Source organism: Gordionus sp. m RMFG-2023, chromosome 1 (assembly GCF_954871325.1).
Source record: "Gordionus sp. m RMFG-2023 chromosome 1, tfGorSpeb1-WG-v2, whole genome shotgun sequence".
NCBI classification, from domain to species: Eukaryota; Metazoa; Nematomorpha; class Gordioida; order Chordodea; family Parachordodidae; genus Gordionus; species Gordionus sp. m RMFG-2023.
This window is the reverse complement of record NC_088775.1, coordinates 61,438,356-61,461,833: the sequence shown is the minus strand read 5'-3', so window position 1 is coordinate 61,461,833 and position 23,478 is coordinate 61,438,356. Positions and strand designations below refer to the sequence as shown.

The following is a 23,478-nucleotide window of genomic DNA, read 5'->3' as shown; positions in this document are numbered from 1 at the left end:
AACATTTTTATTATTTTTTTTTACAATTTTATATAATACAATTATCTTCTTTTGTTAAAAATTTATATTATAAAATAAATTATATTAATATTGTGCAATTAGATTATATTTTCAAAATACTATTTATTATACATGCATTTTTTTAAATAGCGATTTATTTTTATTTTATAAATTAAATAGTAAATTAAATACAATATATTATATTCTCAAAATATTTTCCATTTTTATAAATTAAATATTAGTTTTATTTTTTTTAAATGTAATATAAAATATAGTATATGACAAATATTATTACCATTTTTATGAATATTAGTTTTGTTTTTATAAATGCAATATAAAATATAGTATGCTCAAAATATCCATTTTTATAAATAACTGATTTATAATTTTATAAATTTAATATAATATTCTCAAAATATTAGCTTTTTACATGCATTTTTTAAATAATAAGCAATAATACTCGCTGAAAAATATGGTAAAATACCTCATAGGTGAATTTTTGTATATACCAGGTCATTTTTGAAAATTCCGAGCCAGGCCTGAAATTTTTTTTAAAAAAATATCCGGGCCGGGCCTTAAATTTTTAAATCCGGGCCGGGCCGGGCCGTAAAAAATTTTTTTTAAAATATCCGGGCCGGGCCTAAAAAATTTAAAACCGGGCCGGGCCGTGCAAATGGTACCTCTGCAGGTCTCTGATAATAATTAACCCTCGCATTTAAAAAGAGGTTGGCCTACAACATTCTATGAATTGAAGAAAAAAGATTGATTTCAACCTTATAAACAGATAAGAAGAAATTTTTACTTTTAATTTTTCTTGCAAAATAAACTTTTGAAGAACATAAAATAAATTACTACAAGTTTCATTATTTGGTCATTCCATGATAAATGAGCAAGAAAATTGATTTTATAGCCGACCTCTTTCAATTTTGATAAAAATTTATAAGTACTTTTGCTCATCAGTAGTGTTGCGTAATCGGCTAAAAACTACGCCTAAGCCTAATAAGGCTAAGCCTAAAAATCGGCTAAGCCTAATTAGGCTAAGCCTAAAAAAATCGGCTAATCCTATTAGCCTAAGCCTAAAAATCGGCTAAGCCTAATTAGGTAAGCCTAAAAATCGGCTAAAACTAAAAATCGGCTAAGCCTAATTAGGTTAAGCCTAAAAATCGGCTAAGCCTATATAAATCTGCTAAAAATTAGTCAAAATTCTGCATCGATGCTTAGTATTAATTATTATTTATTTATTTTAGTAAAATAATTTATTTTATTTATATTTAATGTAAATATTTTATTATTATCAACAAATAAACATGATATGATTTAATATTTTTTATTTATATTATTATATTTTGAAATGAAAATAAATTTATTTGTTTGATGTTATTTTAATAAAAAAAATAATATGCTGCTATATTGTAAAATTGTAATATTCTTTTTAATATAATTTATTAGTGATTTTCACAATCTTCTTTATAAATACATCTTTTATTGAGGAATTATATTGTAAATTTTATTAGATAAATAAACAATCTTTTAGGTGAAATCTTTTATAATTTTTTTATCATTTTTTTTAAATTATCTTTTTTATTAAATGAGGTGGATTTTATGAAACTTTTTTGATGATTTTATATGATCTTTTTAAGGATAATATTTTAATGTGACAATTGTCATAATCGTTATTTTATAAGTTTTTTGAATTTTTTTGAAGAAAATAGGTTAAAATAAGTATTAATAACATGTGTAAATATAAATTTAGTGAAGATGTACCAAAGAAAAGTGACAATTGTCATAATCGTTATTTTTTTTTTTGAATTTTTTTGACGACAATATGTTAAAATAAGTATTAATAACATGTTTAAATAAAAATTTAGTGAAGATGTACCATAGAAAATTGACAATTGTCATAATCGTTATTTTATACGTTTTTGGAATTTTTTTGAAGAAAATAGGTTAAAATAAGTATTAATAACATGTTTAATTATAAATTTAGTGAAGATGTATCAATGAAAAGTGACAATTGTCATAATCGTTATTTTATAAGTTTTTTGAATTTTTTTGAAGAAAATAGGTTAAAATAAGTATTAATAACATGTGTAAATATAAATTTAGTGAAGATGTACCAATGAAAAGTGACATTTGTCATAATCGTTATTTTTAAAGTTTTTTGAATTTTTTTGAAGAAAATATGTTAAAATAAGTAGTAAAAACATGTTTAAATAAAACTTAGTGAAGATGTACCATAGAAAAGTGACAATTATCATAATCGTTATTTTATAAGTTTTTGGAATTTTTTTGAAGAAAATATGTTAAAATAAGTATTAAAAACATGTTTAAATAAAAATTTAGTGAAGATGTACCATAGAAAAGTGACAATTGTCATAATCGTTATTTTATAAGTTTTTTGAATTTTTTTGAAGAAAATATGTTAAAATAAGTATTGATAACATGTTTAAATAAAATTTAGTGAAGATGTACCATAGAAAATTGACATTGTCATAATGGTTATTTTTAAAGTTTTTTGAATTTTTTTGACGAAAATATGTTAAAATAAGTATTAATAACATGTGTAAATATAAATTTAGTGAAGACAATGAAAAGTGACAATTGTCATATTCGTTATTTTTTAAATTTTTTTGACGAAAATATGTTAAAATAAGTATTAATAACATGTGTAAATATAAATTTAGTGAAGATGTACCAATGAAAAGTGACAATTGTCATAATCGTTATTCTTAAAGTTTTTTGAATTTTTTTGACGAAAATATTTTAAAATATGTATATATAACATGTTTAAATAAAAATTTAATGAAGATGTACTCTAGATAAGCGACAATTGTCATAATCATTATTTTTCAAGTTTTTTGATTTTTGTTGATGAAAATATGTTAAAATGAGTAATAATAACATGTTTAAATAAAAATTTAGTGAAGATGTACTATAGAAAAGTGACAATTGTCATAATTGTTATTTTTAAAATTTCTTTGATGTAAATGGGTAAAAATGTAGATTGTAAAATTAAAATTGCCTGAGTATATGCCATAGAAAAACATATGGTAATAATAGATTCTTCCCCAAAAACAGGAGCAAATTGGCATTTTATTACATTTGTTCATCGGGTCAGAAATTAATATGCAAAATTTATATCATAATATCTAATCCTAAGTTAGAAATTATTATTTTTTTACCAATTTTCACCAGACAATCTTGTTTAAAATTTGGGTAAACTTTTTTTTCTATTTTAAAATCAATATCGATGCAAGTTAACTATTTTCGTCAAAAAAAATCAAAAAACTTTAAAAATAACGATTATGACAATTGTCACTTTTCTATGGTGCATCTTCACTAAATTTATATTTACACATGTTATTTATACTTATTTTAACATATTTTCGTCAAAAAAATTCAAAAAACTTTAAAAATAGCGATTATGACAATTGTCACTTTTCATTGGTACATCTTCACTAAATTTATATTTACACATGTTATTAATACTTATTTTAACATATTTTCGTCAAAAAAATTCAAAAAACTTTAAAAATAGCGATTATGACAATTGTCAGTTTTCTATGGTACATCTTCACTAAATTTATATTTACACATGTTATTAATACTTATTTTAACATATTTTCGTCAAAAAAATTCAAAAAACTTTAAAAATAACGATTATGACAATTGTCACTTTTCTATGGTACATCTTCACTAAATTTATATTTACACATGTTATTAATACTTATTTTAACATATTTTCGTCAAAAAAATTCAAAAAATTTTAAAAATAACGATTATGACAATTGTCACTTTTCTATGGTACATCTTCACTAAATTTATATTTACACATGTTATTAATACTTATTTTAACAAATTTTCGTCAAAAAAATTCAAAAAACTTTAAAATTAACCATTATGACAATTGTCACTTTTCATTGGTACATCTTCACTAAATTTATATTTACACATGTTATTAATTCTTATTTTAACATATTTTCGTCAAAAAAATTCAAAAAACTTTAAAAATAGCGATTATGACAACTGTCAGTTTTCTATGGTACATCTTCACTAAATTTATATTTACACATGTTATTAATACTTATTTTAACATATTTTCGTCAAAAAAATTCAAAAAACTTTAAAAATAACGATTATGACAATTGTCACTTTTCTATGGTACATCTTCACTAAATTTATATTTACACATGTTATTAATACTTATTTTAACATATTTTCGTCAAAAAAATTCAAAAAACTTTAAAAATAGCGATTATGACAATTGTCACTTTTCATTGGTACATCTTCACTAAATTTATATTTACACATGTTATTAATACTTATTTTAACATATTTTCGTCAAAAAAATTCAAAAAATTTAAAAAATAACGATTATGACAATTGTCACTTTTCATTGGTATATCTTCACTAAATATGTATTTACACATGTTATTAATACTTATTTTAACATACTTCCTTCAAAAAAATTCAAAAAACTTATAAAAGAACGATTATGACAATTGTCACATTAAAATATTATCCTTAAAAAGATCATATAAAATAACATCAAAAAAGTTTCATAAAATCCACCTTATTTAATAATAAATAGATAATTTTAAAAAAATGATAAAAGATTTCACCTAAAAGATTGTTTATTTATCTAATAAAATTTACAATATAATTCCTCAATAAAAGATGTATTTACAAAGAAGATTGTGAAAATCACTAATAAATTATATAAAAGAATATTACATTTTTACAATATAGCAGCTTATTATTTTTTTTATTAAAAAAACATCAAATAAATAAATTTATTTTCATTTCAAAATATAATATAAATAAAAAATATTAAATCATATCATGTTTATTTGTTGATAATAATAAAATATTTACATTAAATATAAATAAAATAAATTATTTTACTAAAATAAATAAATAATAATTAATGCTAAGCATCGATGCAGAATTTTGACTAATTTATTTTAGCCAATTTTTAGGTTTAGCCCATTTTTAGGCTTAGCCAATTTTTAGGTTTAGCCGATTTGTAGGCTTAGCCTAATTAGGCTTAGCCGATTTTTAGGCTTAGCCTAATTAGGCTTAGCCGATTTTTAGGCTTAGCCTAATTAGGCTTAGCCGATTTTTAGGCTATACCTAATTAGGCTTAGCCGATTTTTCCACCTAAAATCTCGGCTAAGCCGTTTTTAGTCGGCTAAAATTAGCCGATTACGCAACACTACTCATCAGCAATTATATTATCTGAGATAATAGGGATTAAAGGCACAAAAATCCACTTTTAAAATATTTTACCGATGTTAAATAATTAGATTTAAATAAAAAGCTAAATTATTTCGATAAACATCATATTAAATTTATTTAAATATTAGTCATCTTATGTAAATTTGAAAATTAATATTTAGAATATATTATGAGCTTCCATTTTTCAAATTTTTTTATTTTTGGTATTCTTTTAGTATTTTCCTAATAATTAACGCTGCTAGATAATTATTTAAAGATTAAAATGTCGCGAATAAGATATTAATGAGGTATAGATGGCGCTATATATTAAAATTAAGATGCAATAAGAGGTTTTTCTGAATAAATAAATTTTATATAAAATATTTTTTATTCATGATATTACTCCAATTTCAAAGCCTTGAAATGATTTCTAAACAATAAAAAAGCTTTTGATTGCATTAAAATGTTCATATATAGCGTAATCTATACGTTTTTAACCAGTCACGCATTGAAAAAATTAGTAGAAAAATTAATGATTATTTAGAAATATTAATTTTAAATTTTCTAGTTTAAAAAAATGATGGTTCCCCCTTAATCAACAATTATTGATTTAGTTATTAATATAAGATTCAATATTCGAACAAATTAAACTTCTAATTTAAAACTAGTTATTAAACAACAGTTAATAGTTTAAAAAAGCCGATTCCCCAATATTTCAGGTAATACTAAGCTAAAATTTGTCTCAGATATTACTAAAACACATGTTCCTACACTTTATCGAAATTGAAAGAGATCGCCCAAAGGTATTTGATTTGACATGAAATGACGATAAAGGCATTTTACTGGCTTAAATAAATAATAAAAATATTTATGCGGAAATGTAAACTGGGAAAAATCTTATTATTTTCTTGGAATATAAGAATGACATCAGGTATCAGTAATATCGGCCGGTACCGTAAATAGTATTAAAAAAGTAGCATCGCTGCAACTCTTTAATAAATAAACCAATATGTAAAATTACTCGATTTTAGCTTACATATATCAGACTTATGGCACGGGGACTATATTGATTGTTGGTAAAGATTTCACTATTGTAAACATTTTTATTTTTGAATTTATCTTCAGTCTTAGAAGCCTCCAAACCAATGGTAGTCATCAAATTGGGTTGATCGAAGTTTGTGTTGGTATAAGATGTGTTCCCATTGTGATTTGTTTTGTCGAAGAAGGAACTAGAGATAATAATATTGTTAGGTGATTCAATGGGTAATATATTGGAAGCCGTGTTAGCTGGGTCTCGATGATGTTGAGAGGATAGGAACTGATTAGGTATGGGGGTATCTTTAACTTTCACTCGGACCTTAAAAAAGTAAAATAAGTGAAAATGAGGCATGATTAATAATTAGAGCTATATGTTAATAAAATACTTAAATAAAAAAACCGACATGTAAATGCCTTTAAACAATTACAGCTTAATGTCGCAGATTAGGTTAAAAAATATATTACGAATAGGTACAAGAAACGTTCCAGGAACAAGAAGTTTAAAAAACAAGGAAAAGGGTATGAGGGATTATTTTTAAAATGGAATGTTTCAGAATTTTCTCGGTTGTTAATATTCCGGCTTCTCAGACATACTTTGATATAAAAAATTTTAAATTAATGAAAGGGGCAGATAAAATGTTGATTGTGAGACCATAGTCACGGGATGGTTGATAATATTAAATTTTAACCAATAAAATGATAATTGGGTCATTAAATCCAAAACCTAACAGATAAACATGATTTCTATGGACTCCTGGAAATTTGAATGAAATTTATATACAAACTAGAAGTCTGCAATGGCGGGTTTTTACCCTATAAGCCCGCTTGTCCAATGTTTAAAAAAATTTACTCCATTAGTCTATAATTTTCCGCCCGACCATTATTTATAAAAAATTTTAACTCGAGGCGGCCATATAAAAAATAAATATGTACATTCTTTCAATTTTTTAACGAATAAAATAATTCAGTTTCAGTTGCACCCTTTCATAATTTAGGAAATTACTATATTAAACATAAAAAAATATATATTAAAATACAGATAAAGAATTTATTTGATCAAATAAAATATTTATGAAAAAATTATAAATGTAAAATTAAAATTTATTGATATTATTTGTAATTATATTGCAAAAATAATAACGAATCCGCATTTTCCGGATTCAAGCACGTTCTTCTTTGTTTTAAAAACCTTCCAGCAATGCTTAATCCTCCTTCAGAAGAAGCATTAGTTGCTGGAATTGCCAATAATTTTCTAGCTAATCTTGGTAGCTTTGGTAAAAAATTTTCTTGTCGTTTCCATCAAGGTAGGATATCTGTTTGAAGTATATCCACTTCCTTAAGTGAAATCTTTAAATTAAAAGTGAAAACAATTAATAATAAATTTTTAAAAGTAATTTTGTTTGTAAATTGTAAACTAAACTGTAGCCTAAAATCTTGATAAATTATATAAATCAAACTTGTTACTTAAAGATTTAAATATATTGTTATATCATTAGGTAGAGTGCTCTCCTCTGTAACCACCTAATTCTCCCATTGTAGTGGTTTAATTTTGACGTGGATGCTATTTATTTAAAACATTGCATTTATAATTTAATACCCTTTAATTGAATTCTCTTTGCTTTTGAGAAAACGGGCAAAAACAGATTTTCATCCATGTATATGTTATATTCTTCCATGCAAATCAAATCCAATTTCCGATATATTTTTTTGTTTCATTAATCTCTTCCGAAGACAATATCCTCAGTTGTGGGAATTTTAGTATTAAAAATGCTGAGTAGCATATTTTTTAAAAATTTTACTTAAATGCTTTTTAATAGCAAATAAAAATTGAAATTTATTTAGTCCGCCAGTCAAAACAAAAACATAATTTTCCCCATGCAATCTACAATTAGAAAAATTTTTAGCGTATTAGCTTTTATATTTTTGAAGATTATGTAAGTTCAATACATAAAAAATTGCCTTTTTGAGTGTCTGTAATCATTAAATTTATGATTGATCATAATAAATTTATTATTCACAGACACTATAATTGCATTTTTATAATTTAACGATCTAATTAACTCGTTACTTTTCAAGTTATTTATAATATATTTCATTCATTATATTTTTATATCCCATATTAAAAATAAAATAACACTTCTATTTATTTCCGATGAAAAAGAGCACAACTCTTAATTAATGTTTAATAAAATTTATTAAATACAAATTAAATAATATTATTATTTATTTATGTATTTTTATGGTACAATAAATATAAATATTATATTTTTATTTAGAATCTATCGGGGAAATTCACTAAGAGGCATTATCAAAGTGATATATCCATTTTCATCCCAATTGTAACATTTCCATCCCAGTCATTTTTTTCTTAGAAATATTTATTCATCAGATTTTTAAATTTCTTATTATTGTAAATTGAGTGATATATCCATTTTCATCCCAATTGTAACATTTCCATCCCAGTCATTTTTTTCTTAGAAATATTTATCCATCAGATTTTTAAATTTCTTATTATTGTAAATTGAAAAAAGATAGATTTTAAACAAAACACCAACTTATGGACATACCACGATTTTTATAAAATTTTAAGCAAATACACTAAGACTAATCTAGATATATATAAAAAAATAGGAATGCCATATAAAATTATATAAATATCACACATATGTTATTAATTGTCCTAACATTAATTCTAATGCTGTTTTGAATTTGATTTAATACAATAAAATAAATTAAGATTTTTGCCAACTATAACATGGACTAAAAAATATTGTTTGAAATGTGTATCCATTTTATAACCATCATCCTAAGTTTGATTCCTTTTCTAAAAAACTGGTCGATTTGACATTTAATCAGCCAAATATATGCCTAGCGTTCAGTAACAATGAGTTTATAGTTTGAATTTTTTTTTAAATTATATATTTCACAAAATTTAAAAATGTAATTGTATATATTCTTTTTGGAATATAATAGATACATCATTTAAAGAAGACAGGCCGAAGTATATATAATTTTATATTTTGCATATTATCTTATCTGTAACAGGGTAATTATATATTTTATTTGCAATTTTTTCTTTCACAAAACGTTATATATTATGAATCTTAAGCCAGCAGGAAAATGATGAGCTTTACAAAAATAATTCACTTTTTTTTTAAAAAAAATAACATAAAATTTTAAAAACATAAATTAATATGCAAACAAATAGTGAAAGTAGTGTTTATAAAAACCCGATTTGGATCACTTTTAAAAACTACCCTATTAAGAAAGCCAAAATAATATTATATAAGCATCGAGATTGAACAAATAGAGCAAAATCTCCAGGCATACATAATATTTTAACTAAAATCCTAATCGGGTCCTTTTAAATCGACTCAAATCGTTTAAACAATCCTAAGTGAAGGTCAACGGTCTGGGTTTCTCCGTTTGAATCGCGGCATACTAATCGTGGTAATATGGTCATTAGAATCGAATCCGTTGTTCAGCTTAGACTGATAATAAATATGTATAATCTTTTTATAATTATCAAATATATAACAATATAAAAAAATTCAAAATCTATTCAATATTTATATATAAACCTAGTTTCCTACATTTTTTAATTGATATATAATTTATTTACTCACTATATATTATTTACCATTAATCTATAATGCATGTTCAAATATGATAAAATATTTAAGTGTTAAGTTTGGGAAATTCAAATGGTCAAATCATTTCAGAATCTCAAGAAAAGGCAATGCATTCATTGTTAGGGTCATTCCATGTCAAATCAATCACTTTTCGGCCGACCCCTTTCGATTTTGATAAAAAATCGTAGGCTGGTTATATATGTTCCCATTAGATAATAAACAAAATTTTAGCGCATTAGCAATTATATTAGCGGAGATATTCAGGGTTAAAGGTCCAAAAAACGTCTATTTTTGCCTTTTACTGATGTTAAATAATTAGTTTTTAATTTAAAACTAAATATGATCAAATATTGAATCTAATATCAATAGCTAAGTTAATAATTGATGATTATGGTGAAAACATCAAAATTAATTTTTGATAAAATATGGGTCATCTTATGGTCAGTTGAAAACTTGAAATTAATACTTCGAAATGTATATGATCTCCGATTTTTAATTTTTTTAAAAAATATTATCCGTTTACTATTTTTTTAGTAATTTCTTCAACAATTAGCATGGCTGGATATTTATTTAAAAAAATATTGCGATTTTTATACTTTAAAAAAAATAGATGGCGCTATATATATAGTTTGTCACTTATCTATAGTACATCTTCACTGAAATTTTAATTTAACATGTTACAACCTATATTTATATTCATTTGTGTCAAAAAAATTCTATAAACTTTAAAAATAACGATTATGACAATTGTCACTTATCTAGGGTACATATTCACTGAAGTTTTATTTAAATATTTTAGCAATACTTATTTTAGCCCATTTAAATAAAAAAAAATTTAAAAACTTTAAAAACTAAGATTTGTCACTTTTATATGTTACATCTTAATTGAAATTTTAATTTAGCATGTTAAAAATACATATTTTTGTCCATTAGCATCAAAAAAAATCTAATATGTTTAAAAATATTGATTATGATAATTGTCAAATTTCCAAGGAACATCTTTATTGAATTTATAATTTAACATCTTTACAATATAAATATTATTTTACCTTTTATGTCAAAAAGTTTCAAAAATGTTTAAAAAATAACGAATATGACAATTTTCATATTAAAATATTTTTGTTAAAAAGATCATATAAAATAATATAAAAAAGATATAAATATTTTTAAAAAAATTATTAGGAAAAATAACATCTTTTAATATACTAAAAAAAGATAATTTTACAAAGATGATTAAAAAAAACTATAAAAGATTTCACCTAAAAATTGTTTATTTATAATAAAATTCTCAAAAGAATTCCTCAAAAATGATTTAGTTACAAAGAAGATTTAAAATTCTTATCAAATCCAAATATGTTCAACAAAAATGTATATATATAAAATCTTTGTTGATATTGAAGATAGAAATATCAATAACAACTTAAACAATTGAAAGATGGTGGTTAGACCAAAAATAACATTTAAAAAGTCCAGGACGGGCCAACCTTATGTATATAAATCATGGACTATGTCTAAATATTTTTTAAAAAATCCTTGCCAGCCCTATTTTTTTTGAAAATAGGATCCTGGACGAAATTATTAGGGCTATGCAAATTACCTCTGCAGCTATCTGATATTAATATTTTAAAAAACCACATTTAAAAATTCATAAATAATACTTAATATTAATTAGGGCTGTGCCGATATTAAATATCGGATCGGATCGGTATCGATATTTAGCGTTTTCCGAAAATATCGGATCGGGCCGATACCTGTCATAAAACAGATCCGATCTTTTTACTTTTCTTTTTTTTGTTATTTTATTTTATGTTATGTATATTTATTTATTTTACATCATTATAATATTTTCTAAATAATTCTTTTAAATTTTATTTTTTTCAAAATAGATTTATAGTATTTTAAAAGTTTTGTTATAAAAATAGAGAACACCCAAAGTTTTAAATCTTTTTAAATAACGCCAATTTTTTTATTTATACTTTAAATAAAAGATTTTTTTAAATATGGTATCTGAATTATGGAAATTATTTATAAAAGACAAAGATAATTTTGCAAAATGCGTTATCTGCGGAATCATCTGAGACTGCCTTCAGTACGGCAGGAGATATAGATAGTCCATATTGTAGAAGCTTAGAAAATTTGGAGGCTCTCATATTTATTAAAAAAATCTAATATATTATAATTTTATATATTAAATATTACAATTTTATAATTCATACCAACATAAAATGTATATAGTATTAAATATATTTTTTTTATTATAGTCTTAATTGTAGAAATAAAAAAATTAAATTAAATTCATAATTCGATTTTTTGCATAAAATTAAAAATCAGTATAAATATCGGATCGGGTTTGAAGCAATATCGGAAAATATCGGATCGGATCGGTGAAAAATATGTGGATAGGCAACAGCCCTAATATCAATATAAACCACCTTTAAAAATGTTTAATAAAAAAAATTAATTAATATTTACATAAAATTCTATGAAAAAATAAAGAAATAAAATGTTGAGTTAATGTAAGATTATTTATCTAAATATATTTAGCTTAAAAGAAAAAAATGATTTATGTTTTAATTTATATACTATAAAATAAAATAACATGTACAAATAAAATTTAAAAACAAAAAAATAAAATATTATTAAAAAATATATATGAGGGGTATAATTTATTTATAAATTCTAAATTTGTATTTTTTTCCATTTATAACATGGGTATATAAGCATAAATAATATAAAATAATAATTTATAAAATTACAATAAACAAATTCAATATAATAATAAATAAAAAATGAATCAATCCTTTTTTTGTTTTTTTTAAATTAATATATCATTTTTTTAAAGATATTTTAAATAGCTGATGCCGATTATATATCCATAGTCTTTTTTTTAAATGAATATTTTTAAAGTAGGTGTTATACTCAAAATGATTAAGCAACTTGTGAATGGGTTTTGTTTAAATAACCAATTATGGTCAGGAATACAATATACTTTTTGCAATTTCATAATGCGAGTAGAAAAAAAACAATAGTCTGCTATACCGATTCAATATGTGTCATAGATCTTTTTTAATTATAATATCTTACTTTTGGCTTGAGCCTCAGTCAATTTTTGACTCAAAAACAAGCTGAATTTAGAGCCAAGCCGGCTTGGCTCAGATATTTAAAAATAAATTTTGGCTCAAAAGTTGGCTTGAGCCAAGTCATAAGCCAACTCAAGCCAGCCGACTAATTTGGCTCAAAGAGCCGCCTTAAGTCAATTTTCGACTCAAAAACTAGATGAGTTTAGGGCTAAGCCGGCATAGTTGAGCTGTTTAACAACACTAATCTCAAATAAATGAATTTTGGCTTAAAAGAGGGCTTGAGGGAACTCCTTAGCCGGCTTGAGCCAACTCGAACCAGCCAATTAAAATGGCTTAATGAGGAAGCTTGAATGGCTTGAGCCAATGGCTGAGCCAGCCGGCTCAATAATCTGCCTTGAGCCTGAGCCAAATTTTTGGCTGAAAAACTGGCTGAGTTTTCAGCTAAGCCAACAACACTAGTTGGAACGTGCCAAAAAGTTGATGCACATGTAATCCCAAGCCACAAGAGCCAATTAAAATGGCTTAATGAGGAGGCTTGAATGGCTTGAGCCAATGGTGGCTGAGCCAATGGCTTTTAGCTTGAGCCAATGGTGGCTGAGCCCAATGGCTGAGCCAATGGCTTGAGCTAATGGCTGAGCCAGCCGGCTCAATAATCTGCCTTGAGCCTGAGCCAAATTTTTGGCTCAAAAACTGGCTGAGTTTTCAGCTAAACCAACAACACTAGTTGGAACGTGCCAAAAAGTCGATGCACGTGTAATCCCAAGCTACAAGAGGCCCAGAAGACCAAAGTATTAGGCTGATACCATCGGGTCTTCTATTGTTGCTTGGGAATAAGTGATTAGGCTCTAGGGTATTCGGGATGCTGGCCCTTTTAAGAGCTTTAGATATTAAATTATTAATATTTGTATGACGCAAGAGGTGGCCTTTAGAAAATCTAATTCAAAGGATGGTGTCTTTTGAAATCAGATGGTAAAAGAACAATTAATGCAGCCAAAGGAAAGAGAAATAGCTATAGAAAGTTGTTCATTGGTGAGAAGCCCAGGATTTTTTTTGGGATAGTTGACAGCCATTTGTAGCCATATGTATAATTCAAAATAGCTTGAATAGGACATTATTATAGGGTCATTCCATGTCAAATCAATCACTTTTCGGCCGACCCCTTTCGATTTTGATGAAAAATCGTAGGCTGATTATATATGTTCCCATTAGATTAGAAACAAAATTTTAGCGGATTAGCAACTATATTAGCGGAGATATTCGGGGTTAAAGGTCTAAAAAACGTCTTTTTTTGCTTTTTACTGATGTTAAATAACTAGTTTTTAATTTTAAACTAAATATGATCAAATATTGAATATAATATCAATAGCTAAGTTAATAATTTATGATTATGGCGAAAACATCAAAATTAATTTTTGATAAAATATGGGTCATCTTATGGTCAGTTGAAAACTTGAAATTAATATTTCGAAATGTATATGATCTCCGATTTTTAATTTTTTTAAAAAATATTATCCGTTTACTATTTTTTTAATAATTTCTTCAACAATTAGCATGGCTGGATATTTATTTTAAAAAATATTGCGATTTTTATACTTTAAAAAAAATAGATGGCGCTATATATAATAGTTTTAATATGTTAAAATTCATTTTTTATTGATTAAAAATATTTTAATGTATATATCATACTAAATCGATTACAATGTCCATTATATATATTTATTTGTAATTCAGATCATAAATTTTTAAAATCTTCACAAATTTAGCCTAATTAAGATAGTTTATAAATTAATTAAATCTTACTTCATCTAAAGGAACACAAAGCCTGGCTAGCTTGTGAGATTTCTTCAGGAGATAATATATATGTTCGACCGGTGGGAGTAGAAGGATTGACCAGCGAAAGAATATGAGATTTAGGTAACACTAAAATATCATCTTTCAGGGGAAATTTAAATGAGGCTGAAGGTCCACAAGGGTGTAAAAATCGGATTTTTACTTCTTCATTTGTAACATATTTATCGATTATATATCCTAACCACCATTTATCATCATATACACATGTTACATATCCATAAATATTTTTAAATATAATTTTTTCATTTAAAAACGAAACTTGTTTTATATTATATTTTTTAGAATTTGAATATATTTTGGTTTTTAGTCTATTTTGATCAATGGGAATAACCCCGTGAATTTTTAAGGTCCCATGTATGGGCAGCACAGAATTAAATCTTTTGCGAAGGGCTAATTCCCCTTCGATATATTCTTGATTGGATATATATTCAAATTGAATTCCATTAATATTTTCTTTAGCATAATTATATAATTCTAATGGGGTTAGGATTTGATTTTTATTAGGCCTTTGAAGACTAGCTCTGGCAACTAATCTTTTGACAGTTCCTCCGATACCGTCACATGCATTTTTGCCGTGAGCAGTGGCAAAGAAATGCCATTCGGCAGGAATATTAAAATCGTATTTATGAAGGCATATGTTCAAAAAATTTTTGCGATTCTTGTATTGAGACGCGGCTCCATCTGAAAAATATATTATTTTTTCTGGTTTAGAATTAAATTTGGCTGTTAAGAAATTAATAAATTTTTTTTGGTAAAGGTGGACTGCACTAATATTATGGTTTAATGATTCGAATATAATAACAAAATTTATATTTTTTAAATCTTCTCCAGATTTATAATATGCTACAAATGGATGTATAGTGGCCTGCACGTTGTTCCAATGAAATCCCTGAACTTCATCTTGTAAAATGAAGGAATAATTTTCAGAATAATCTAGAATTGTTAAAAATTCCCCATCTTTTAAATTTTCTTTGGAATTCTTCAAAAATAAACTTTGTTGTTTAGCTATAAACGAGTGACGCAGTAAAATTTGAACTTTTTCTAATAAATAATCGATGAAATCATCAACGGACTTTATAATAGTTTCAAGATTTGTTCTATCCACCGTGATCCATTGTTTAAACGTGACATATTCTATACGATTTCTCTGAAACAATTGGTATAATTGTCCCTTAAGAGATTCTATACCAGGGCATTGATCACAATTTGTTAAATAACATTTTGGCTGAGATGGATTACAAATAATTTGCGCCAATAGATAGTTGTAAGAATTTATACAGTAATCTTCTCCTGCTGTAATTTCAGCTATTACATTTGTCATTAATTTCACATTCTGATGAATAGCGCAGACACAAACAGTGTAAAATACAGTTTTTTGGTCTAAGTTCGGCAAATTTAGAGAATCCAATTGATATATTTGGGTATTCTTCCTTAAACATCTTGAATATTTCTTTAAGATTATTTAATATAAGTCTTTTTTGAACTGGTTCTTTCTCGCCTTTAACAGATACACAATCTTTTATTCCTGGCATGAGTCGGCTTATTTCATCAGAACTATAAAAATCCTTGACGAGTTTAAATGTTTTTTCGTTTAGTGTCTTTCCTGCCTTATGTTTTGGAAATGAAAGAATTCCACTTTCTTTTACCATCATTTTAGATTTTCTTGCCATGTATGATGTTACGTTGAATTCCTTTTGAATTTTATTTACACTCCATCTTTGAGGCAAAATTGTAAGAATTTGATATTGTTGATTTTTTGATAATTTATCAAAGTTATCCTTTAATATAATAAGAATTTCCTCTTTCATTGGACAATGCTCAAAATAACTAGTTAATTTTTTGTTAATTATATCGCTTAAAATTTTTTAAAAAATCTTTGAAATTTTCTGGTTAATGACAATTTTATAACATTCTTGGTCTTGATGGGTATGACTTAGTCTGGAGGGGGGATGGAGGGTAGGCCGGGTAATTATATGATTTTCGATTTTTCCCTTAATAATTTTCCTGCACTCCTTTAATCCTGCTTTTTTGTTCGCATGTTAGTCGGATTTTTTAATTATTTTTAATTTACATTGAAATATTAAAAAAATTATTTTTTATCCTGCGAATATCTCAGGGGAATAAGGTTTACAAAGTTATATAATCGAATTTTATGATATATTATACATTAAAATATTTTTAATCAATAAAAAAATAAATTTTAACATATTAAAACTATTATATATAGCGCCATCTATTTTTTTAAAGTATAAAAATCGCAATATTTTTTAAAATAAATATCCAGCCATGCTAATTGTTGAAGAAATTATTAAAAAAATAGTAAACGGATAATATTTCTTAAAAAAAATTAAAAATCGGAGATCATATACATTTCGAAATATTAATTTCAAGTTTTCAACTGACCATAAGATGACCCATATTTTATAAAAAATTAATTTTGATGTTTTCGCCATAATCATAAATTATTAACTTAGCTATTGATATTAGATTCAATATTTGATCATATTTAGTTTTAAATTAAAAACTAATTATTTGACATCAGTAAAAAGCAAAAAAAGACATTTTTTGGACCTTTAACCCCGATTATCTCGGCTAATATAGTTGCTAATGCGCTAAAATTTTGTTTATAATCTAATGGGAACATATATAACCAGTCTACAACTTTTTATCGAAATTGAAAGGGGTCGGCCGAAAATCTTGATTTTTTTGCTCATTTGACATGGAATAACCCTATAAAGAATAACTTGATAAAAGATAATCAACAGAGTGAGAAAGGGGAATATCCTATGCTTTCTGAAGGTAGGTCAGCCAACTCCAGATTGGCAATTGCTCACCCATGTGTGAATAGCGCTTTCTAGGTCAAAACCATGATCAGTAGATTAACCATCGTTATTTGTGTTTTTTTCAGTATAAATAATTTTCATAAAAATTGGCTCAGCCCCTGTCTAAGACTGAAGGATATGACTTTTGACCTTCACTATTTGTAACCCATCCACCTGCCGAATGTTTAAAATTTTTAACAAAACCCAAACAATCAAATCCAAAAAATAATAAGGACAAAGGTGTATTTTAAAAAAAAACGGTTAAAAAAAAGTACATTTCTTTTTTAACTTTAATTTTGATTTACAGTTTCATGGTTATATAACATATTTAATCACATTTATAAATAAAAAATGTTTCTGAGAGAGGGGAGTCAAATGTCCAATTAGAAAATGGGTAAAAAGTTAGCAAATAAATTTTTATAAAGGATCCAAGTACCAAGCATAGATAATTACTGCTGGTAAAAAAATGGGGTCAACTAGTATCAATAAGATCTAGACCAAGTAAACATCAATTAATTATCAATTTCAAGTGGTATAATAACCAAAGTGATAAATTAAAAATATTTAATATCAAAATAATATTTATCTAATATACATTCATATCCATGTTAAATGCTATGGTATCCTGTGCCTGTAGATTCAAATAACATTTTGATGCTGATTTTTTGTCATCAAACAAAACATACCAACATGTTTCCCCAGCTGATTCAATATAAAGTGGTTTGGGATTTATATTTTCGAAAATTGTAATCATATCCTTTTATAATGTATTAATAATTAGGATATAAAGAAAAATTTTTGACATCCTTTATACTTTTAAAAACTAAAAAAAAATCTAAATAGTTTATTAAAAATGGAGAAATATAATTAATATAAGTTTGAAAAATAAATATGAAAAAAAGTAAAGTGATTTAAACATTATTTACTTCTAGTGTTATTTTTTTAGGCATATCTCTAATTATTAGACAGGATCTACTCAAATGTTTTGGGAATATTTTTTTATTTACTTCATCAAAAATAATGCTTAGATTTTCTATAAATCACTATTAAAATACATATATCAAATCTAAAAAACCTTTTAGAGTTTCAATTATAAGATTATAATCAGTTGTTATTTTATAAATTTGAGGTAAATTAGTAAATGCTTCAAATGCAATGCTACAATCATTTTGATCCATTAAACGTTTAATTACAGGATGAAAGCTTAATATTCTCCTAAATTAAAATTTTATTGTTGAAAGATATAGAATTTTTTACCCATTATATAATTCTTCTATTATTAAATGTAGGGTGCTTTTGGTATCTTCTACGCCTTTATTGCAATGTAGAATTAATTTTAAATAAATTTAAATAACCTATATTTGGTGCATAATTTGATGGAATAAAATTAAGTTGATAAGCATTAGGATAATTTACTAGAGGAGCTGCTAAGTGCATCTTATAAATATATATAATATATATGATTAAATTTATATATTTATTATTACCATATGATGAGATGTCTTGAAAGGAAATTGTAAAATATTATTCGAACATTAATTTAAATCTTAAAAATATTATAAAAATTATTAAATTTAGATTTATATTTATAACTATGGTATTAGACAATATGCATAAAATATTAATTTTATATTTGATATTTTCAAAAGAATATATTTTTTAAAGAATATTGTTAAATGTGTGATAAATAACAAAATTGGTTATTACTTGAGAATACTTGTATCTAAGATACATGGTCTATTGCATCAATATCTTTTTTACATTTTTAATAAGAAACTAGTATCTGTATTTAAGATCATTTATTTTGTAAAGTATCATATATTTTTTAATTCTTATTATAATATTTATTTTTAAACAATTGACATACAGATATAACTAATTTTTTTTTCGTTTTGTATTAATTTCCTTTTTTCATGTTGATTTAATTTCCTTATTTTTTTCGGCTATATTAAATATATTTGACAACTAAAATTAGCTGAAAAATTTACAACTCACATTAAGATACATAGATAAACTATAAATAAATAAAAACGAAAGTAAAGAATATCGTTTATATATAAATGTAACTCGATAGAATATCATTATCAATGATACCTTTTTAATTTTAGGATGATTAATACTCATGGTAGTGAAGAAGAAGAGAATGAAGTGAAATTCAGGGTTCTATAATCTTTACATTAATATGGTGCTAAAAAAAATTTTTTAATTATTTTCAAAAATATTTACTATTTTTTAGTTAAAATTGTCTACTTTTTATTAGCTAACATTATTACTATTTCAAGCTAAAATTATCCAAAATTAGCTCTTTTTTTAATTAACATTATCAAAATTACATTTGGTATAAAAGAAAATTCAAGATTTAGAGGGTATTCGTTAATTTTTTTAGGGGCCTTTAGCCCCTGTGCATCCTACTCTAGTGACTCTAAATGTGGAATTATATTAATAAGTTCCTATGAATTAAATACAAATCTTAAAATTATGGATGAAAATTTTTTTTTAAATAATTCAAGTCAAGAAAGAACATGTATAGGCTAAATGTCAATGCGCAAATAAAAAAATTATTATTAAGGTATACATTTTATTATTAGGATAATTTTTTATTATAATATAATTATATATTATTATTTTTTTAAATAGAGATGTCATTTAGAAATTTTTAATCAATATTATCTAAAAAAATAAAAAAGATTATTAGTAAACTTCACGATTATTTAAAAAAATGATATATATCTTCATTTCAAGCAATAAATAAATAACAATAATTTCACAAAATACAATTGTTAAGTCGATATGTGCATTAATTGTCCAGGGTTTTCACCATTTAGGACTAGTTGAACAGCCTGAATTTATTATAAAAATAGAAATTTATATAATTTATATAAAGATAAATGTTGAAATAATATTATTTAAAAATTTTATAGATGTCCTTTACTAAGAAGAATCATGAAATTTTTGAAATTCAAGCAGATACTCAATGACGATTTTAAGAGAAGATAATTTTTTGGAAATTTATTATTTCACAATAATTTTCTCGGTTACTTATCTAGCTTCCATCATATCATCTAAGGAAGCTCTAACCACCATATAATTTTATGATTTGGATTGGTGATTTATATTCTCTATTTAAAAGATGTATTGATTTGGTTAGGCGTATAAATTTTCCTTATTAGTCCATTCTATAAAACATTGTCTAAAATGGTAGCAAATAGTTATATAAGTTTCATTACATTTTGTCAATGTAAGTTGCTAATAATTATATTATATTATATGGTTTTTAAAAACCATTATCAATTGAGGTATATGTATAAATTAAATAACCTTTTTATCTCTTGTAATTCTTTAGATGCAGTTTATTTTGTTAATATGATAAAAAATATGAAATTCAGAATAGTTGTTTTGAGCCTAAGTCATATCTTTTTCATTGGTTTGTTAGAATCACTAGCTTGTTATCCTGATCGTCTAATCATTCGCTTGATCTGTTCCGTTTTAACCCAAACGCTCTAATTACTGTGATGTCTGTAATTGTAACACTTGTAAATCCCAATTTTATTGAATATGTATGAGTATTGAATATTAATAAGTTGATCGAATATATAAAATACAGATTCTATCTCATAATATATATTATATCATGATTGACAGTTTAGAATATTAATATATAAAAATACAATGATTGACAGACAGTTTTATAATATAAATATTACAACACCTCCCCCCTTTTGCAATCATCTTTCTATCTCACACCCAATACATCCATCATCCCCATTATAACCATTCACACCCCATACATCTAAACATTCCCCAATACATCCCATAATCATTTGCACATCTTCCCAAACCATCAGTTAAACATCCACCCATAATCGATCACATCATCTCTTGAACCTTACAAATCCCATCTGTTATATTATCATTCCTTAATCTTTATCAGCTTCCCATTTGACCATTCCAATATCATACGTCATCATACCATTACTATTCACCCCTCCAATTCCATCTTGCATCCCTTCTTGCTTCTCAGTAATCTTCATATTGTACTACCATTCAAACTTCAACATACCTCCATAACCATCTGAATATGACTAATCTCCATCCTAAATTCCATAACCATCTGATACCATAATCTTCCATAACCATCTGATACCATAATCTTCCATAACCATCTGATACCATAATCATTTGACCAATTCCCAAAACAAATACCTCCATAACCATCTGAATATGACCAATCTCCATCCTAAATTCCATAACCATCTGATACCATAATCTTCCATAACCATCTGAATAGATAATCCCTAAAGTATCTTTCTTTTCCTCTTTTTTTTATTTTTTTTATTATATTCTTTTCTTCTCTTTTTTTTAATAATTTTTTTCTATTTTTTTTTTTAATATCTTTCATTTTCTTTTATTCTATTCTTTTCTTTCATTTTTTTTATATTCTTTTCTTCTTTCTCTTTATTAATTTTTCTCTTCTTTTTCTTTCTTTTTTTAAAAAAAATACTTTTTCTATTTTTTTTTTCTATTAATTTATCTTCTAATATTTTTCTTTTTTTTTAAATATTTTTTTAATATCTTTCATTTTCTTTTATTCTATTCTTTTTTTTTTAATTTCTTTTTTTCCACTAACAATTACATTTTATTAACAGAGCGAATATTTAATATACATAATATAATCGCCAAAACTAAACTAAATATATATCTATTTATATCTAATGCTACATTCATCCCAAACATATTTAAAAACCACTCCCTAATTGGATACCACCATCTAAGTTGTATATAATGACATACATATTTACAATCTCACATTAAATATTAATTTAAATTACATCTAAAATTATACAAATACAAATTATATATTAAAACATACATTCACTTCCAATATTCTTCATCACCATAAATAATTACAACAACCAATTAAATTTCAAAATCTTTTCCAAATTTTCCAATCCCACATAAATAAACCACAAAATACCTTTAAAATATAAACATTCGACCAATTATTATTACAATTAAATTTTTAAATTACAATCACCAATAAATAACCACAAAAATAATATATTAACAATAAAAACAATCTAAAAATTATTCATACCATTTAAACATTTCCCAAAATTTCCCATGAACTCTAATCATTAATTACAAAAAAAAACAAATAAATCCGCACTATTTACAAATAAATTCCTTCCTAATATTCGTATATATTTTAAACTTATTCACAAATAATTACCACTTACAAATAGCATGTAACATATTTTATTTTCCATTTCGTTAAACATAAAATAATCCTACTCAAAATTATCAAAAAAAAACAACTTATTAAGAATAATTAATTTTCTATTCCCCCACATTCTCCTTTTAAAATAATACTATTCCCCCACATTTTCCTTTTAAAATACTACACCACCTATAATATTAATTTCCTTTAAAAATTTATTTCGAAATTTAGGTTATACCAATGACAGTCATTGGGTTATACACAACAATAAAAACAAAATACAAACAGCTGCCTTTCACCTTACTATTCCTTAACTTTTTATAACAAGAAAAACTATTAACTATAATCTTTAAACCACTAATTATCAATAAGAATTAAAATAACATAAAAATGTCTTCAATCTATCTAATGATAATTACAATTATCAATAAGAATTAAAATAACATAAAAATGTCTTCAATATATCTAATGATAATTATAAGCTTCCCTTATGAGAGATTACAATAATTTTCCTATCTTCTCTTCTTATACGATTACTAATAATCTTTTAATTCTCTTTTCGATTAAAACCTTAAAAATTGATTTTTATTATCCTTAATCAGAAATCTAATAAAATCAGT

General features: G+C 24.5%; 1 protein-coding gene across 1 annotated transcript in view; it reads right to left on the bottom strand.

Moving 5' to 3' along the window:
- Positions 1-19,168, bottom strand: part of LOC135931051 (putative uncharacterized protein DDB_G0282133) — a 39,075-nt gene extending 19,907 nt beyond the window's left edge. The window contains exons 1-7 of the mRNA XM_065467908.1: positions 19,128-19,168; positions 18,996-19,077; positions 18,898-18,952; positions 18,716-18,855; positions 18,567-18,673; positions 18,236-18,397; positions 6,254-6,574 (exon numbers count right to left, since the gene is read on the bottom strand). Of these exons, the coding sequence (XP_065323980.1) occupies positions 6,254-6,574; positions 18,236-18,397; positions 18,567-18,673; positions 18,716-18,855; positions 18,898-18,952; positions 18,996-19,077; positions 19,128-19,130 (870 nt within the window). The 5' untranslated portion in view covers positions 19,131-19,168. The remainder of the gene's footprint in view (positions 1-6,253; positions 6,575-18,235; positions 18,398-18,566; positions 18,674-18,715; positions 18,856-18,897; positions 18,953-18,995; positions 19,078-19,127) is intronic.
- Positions 19,169-23,478: the final 4,310 nt, after the last annotated feature.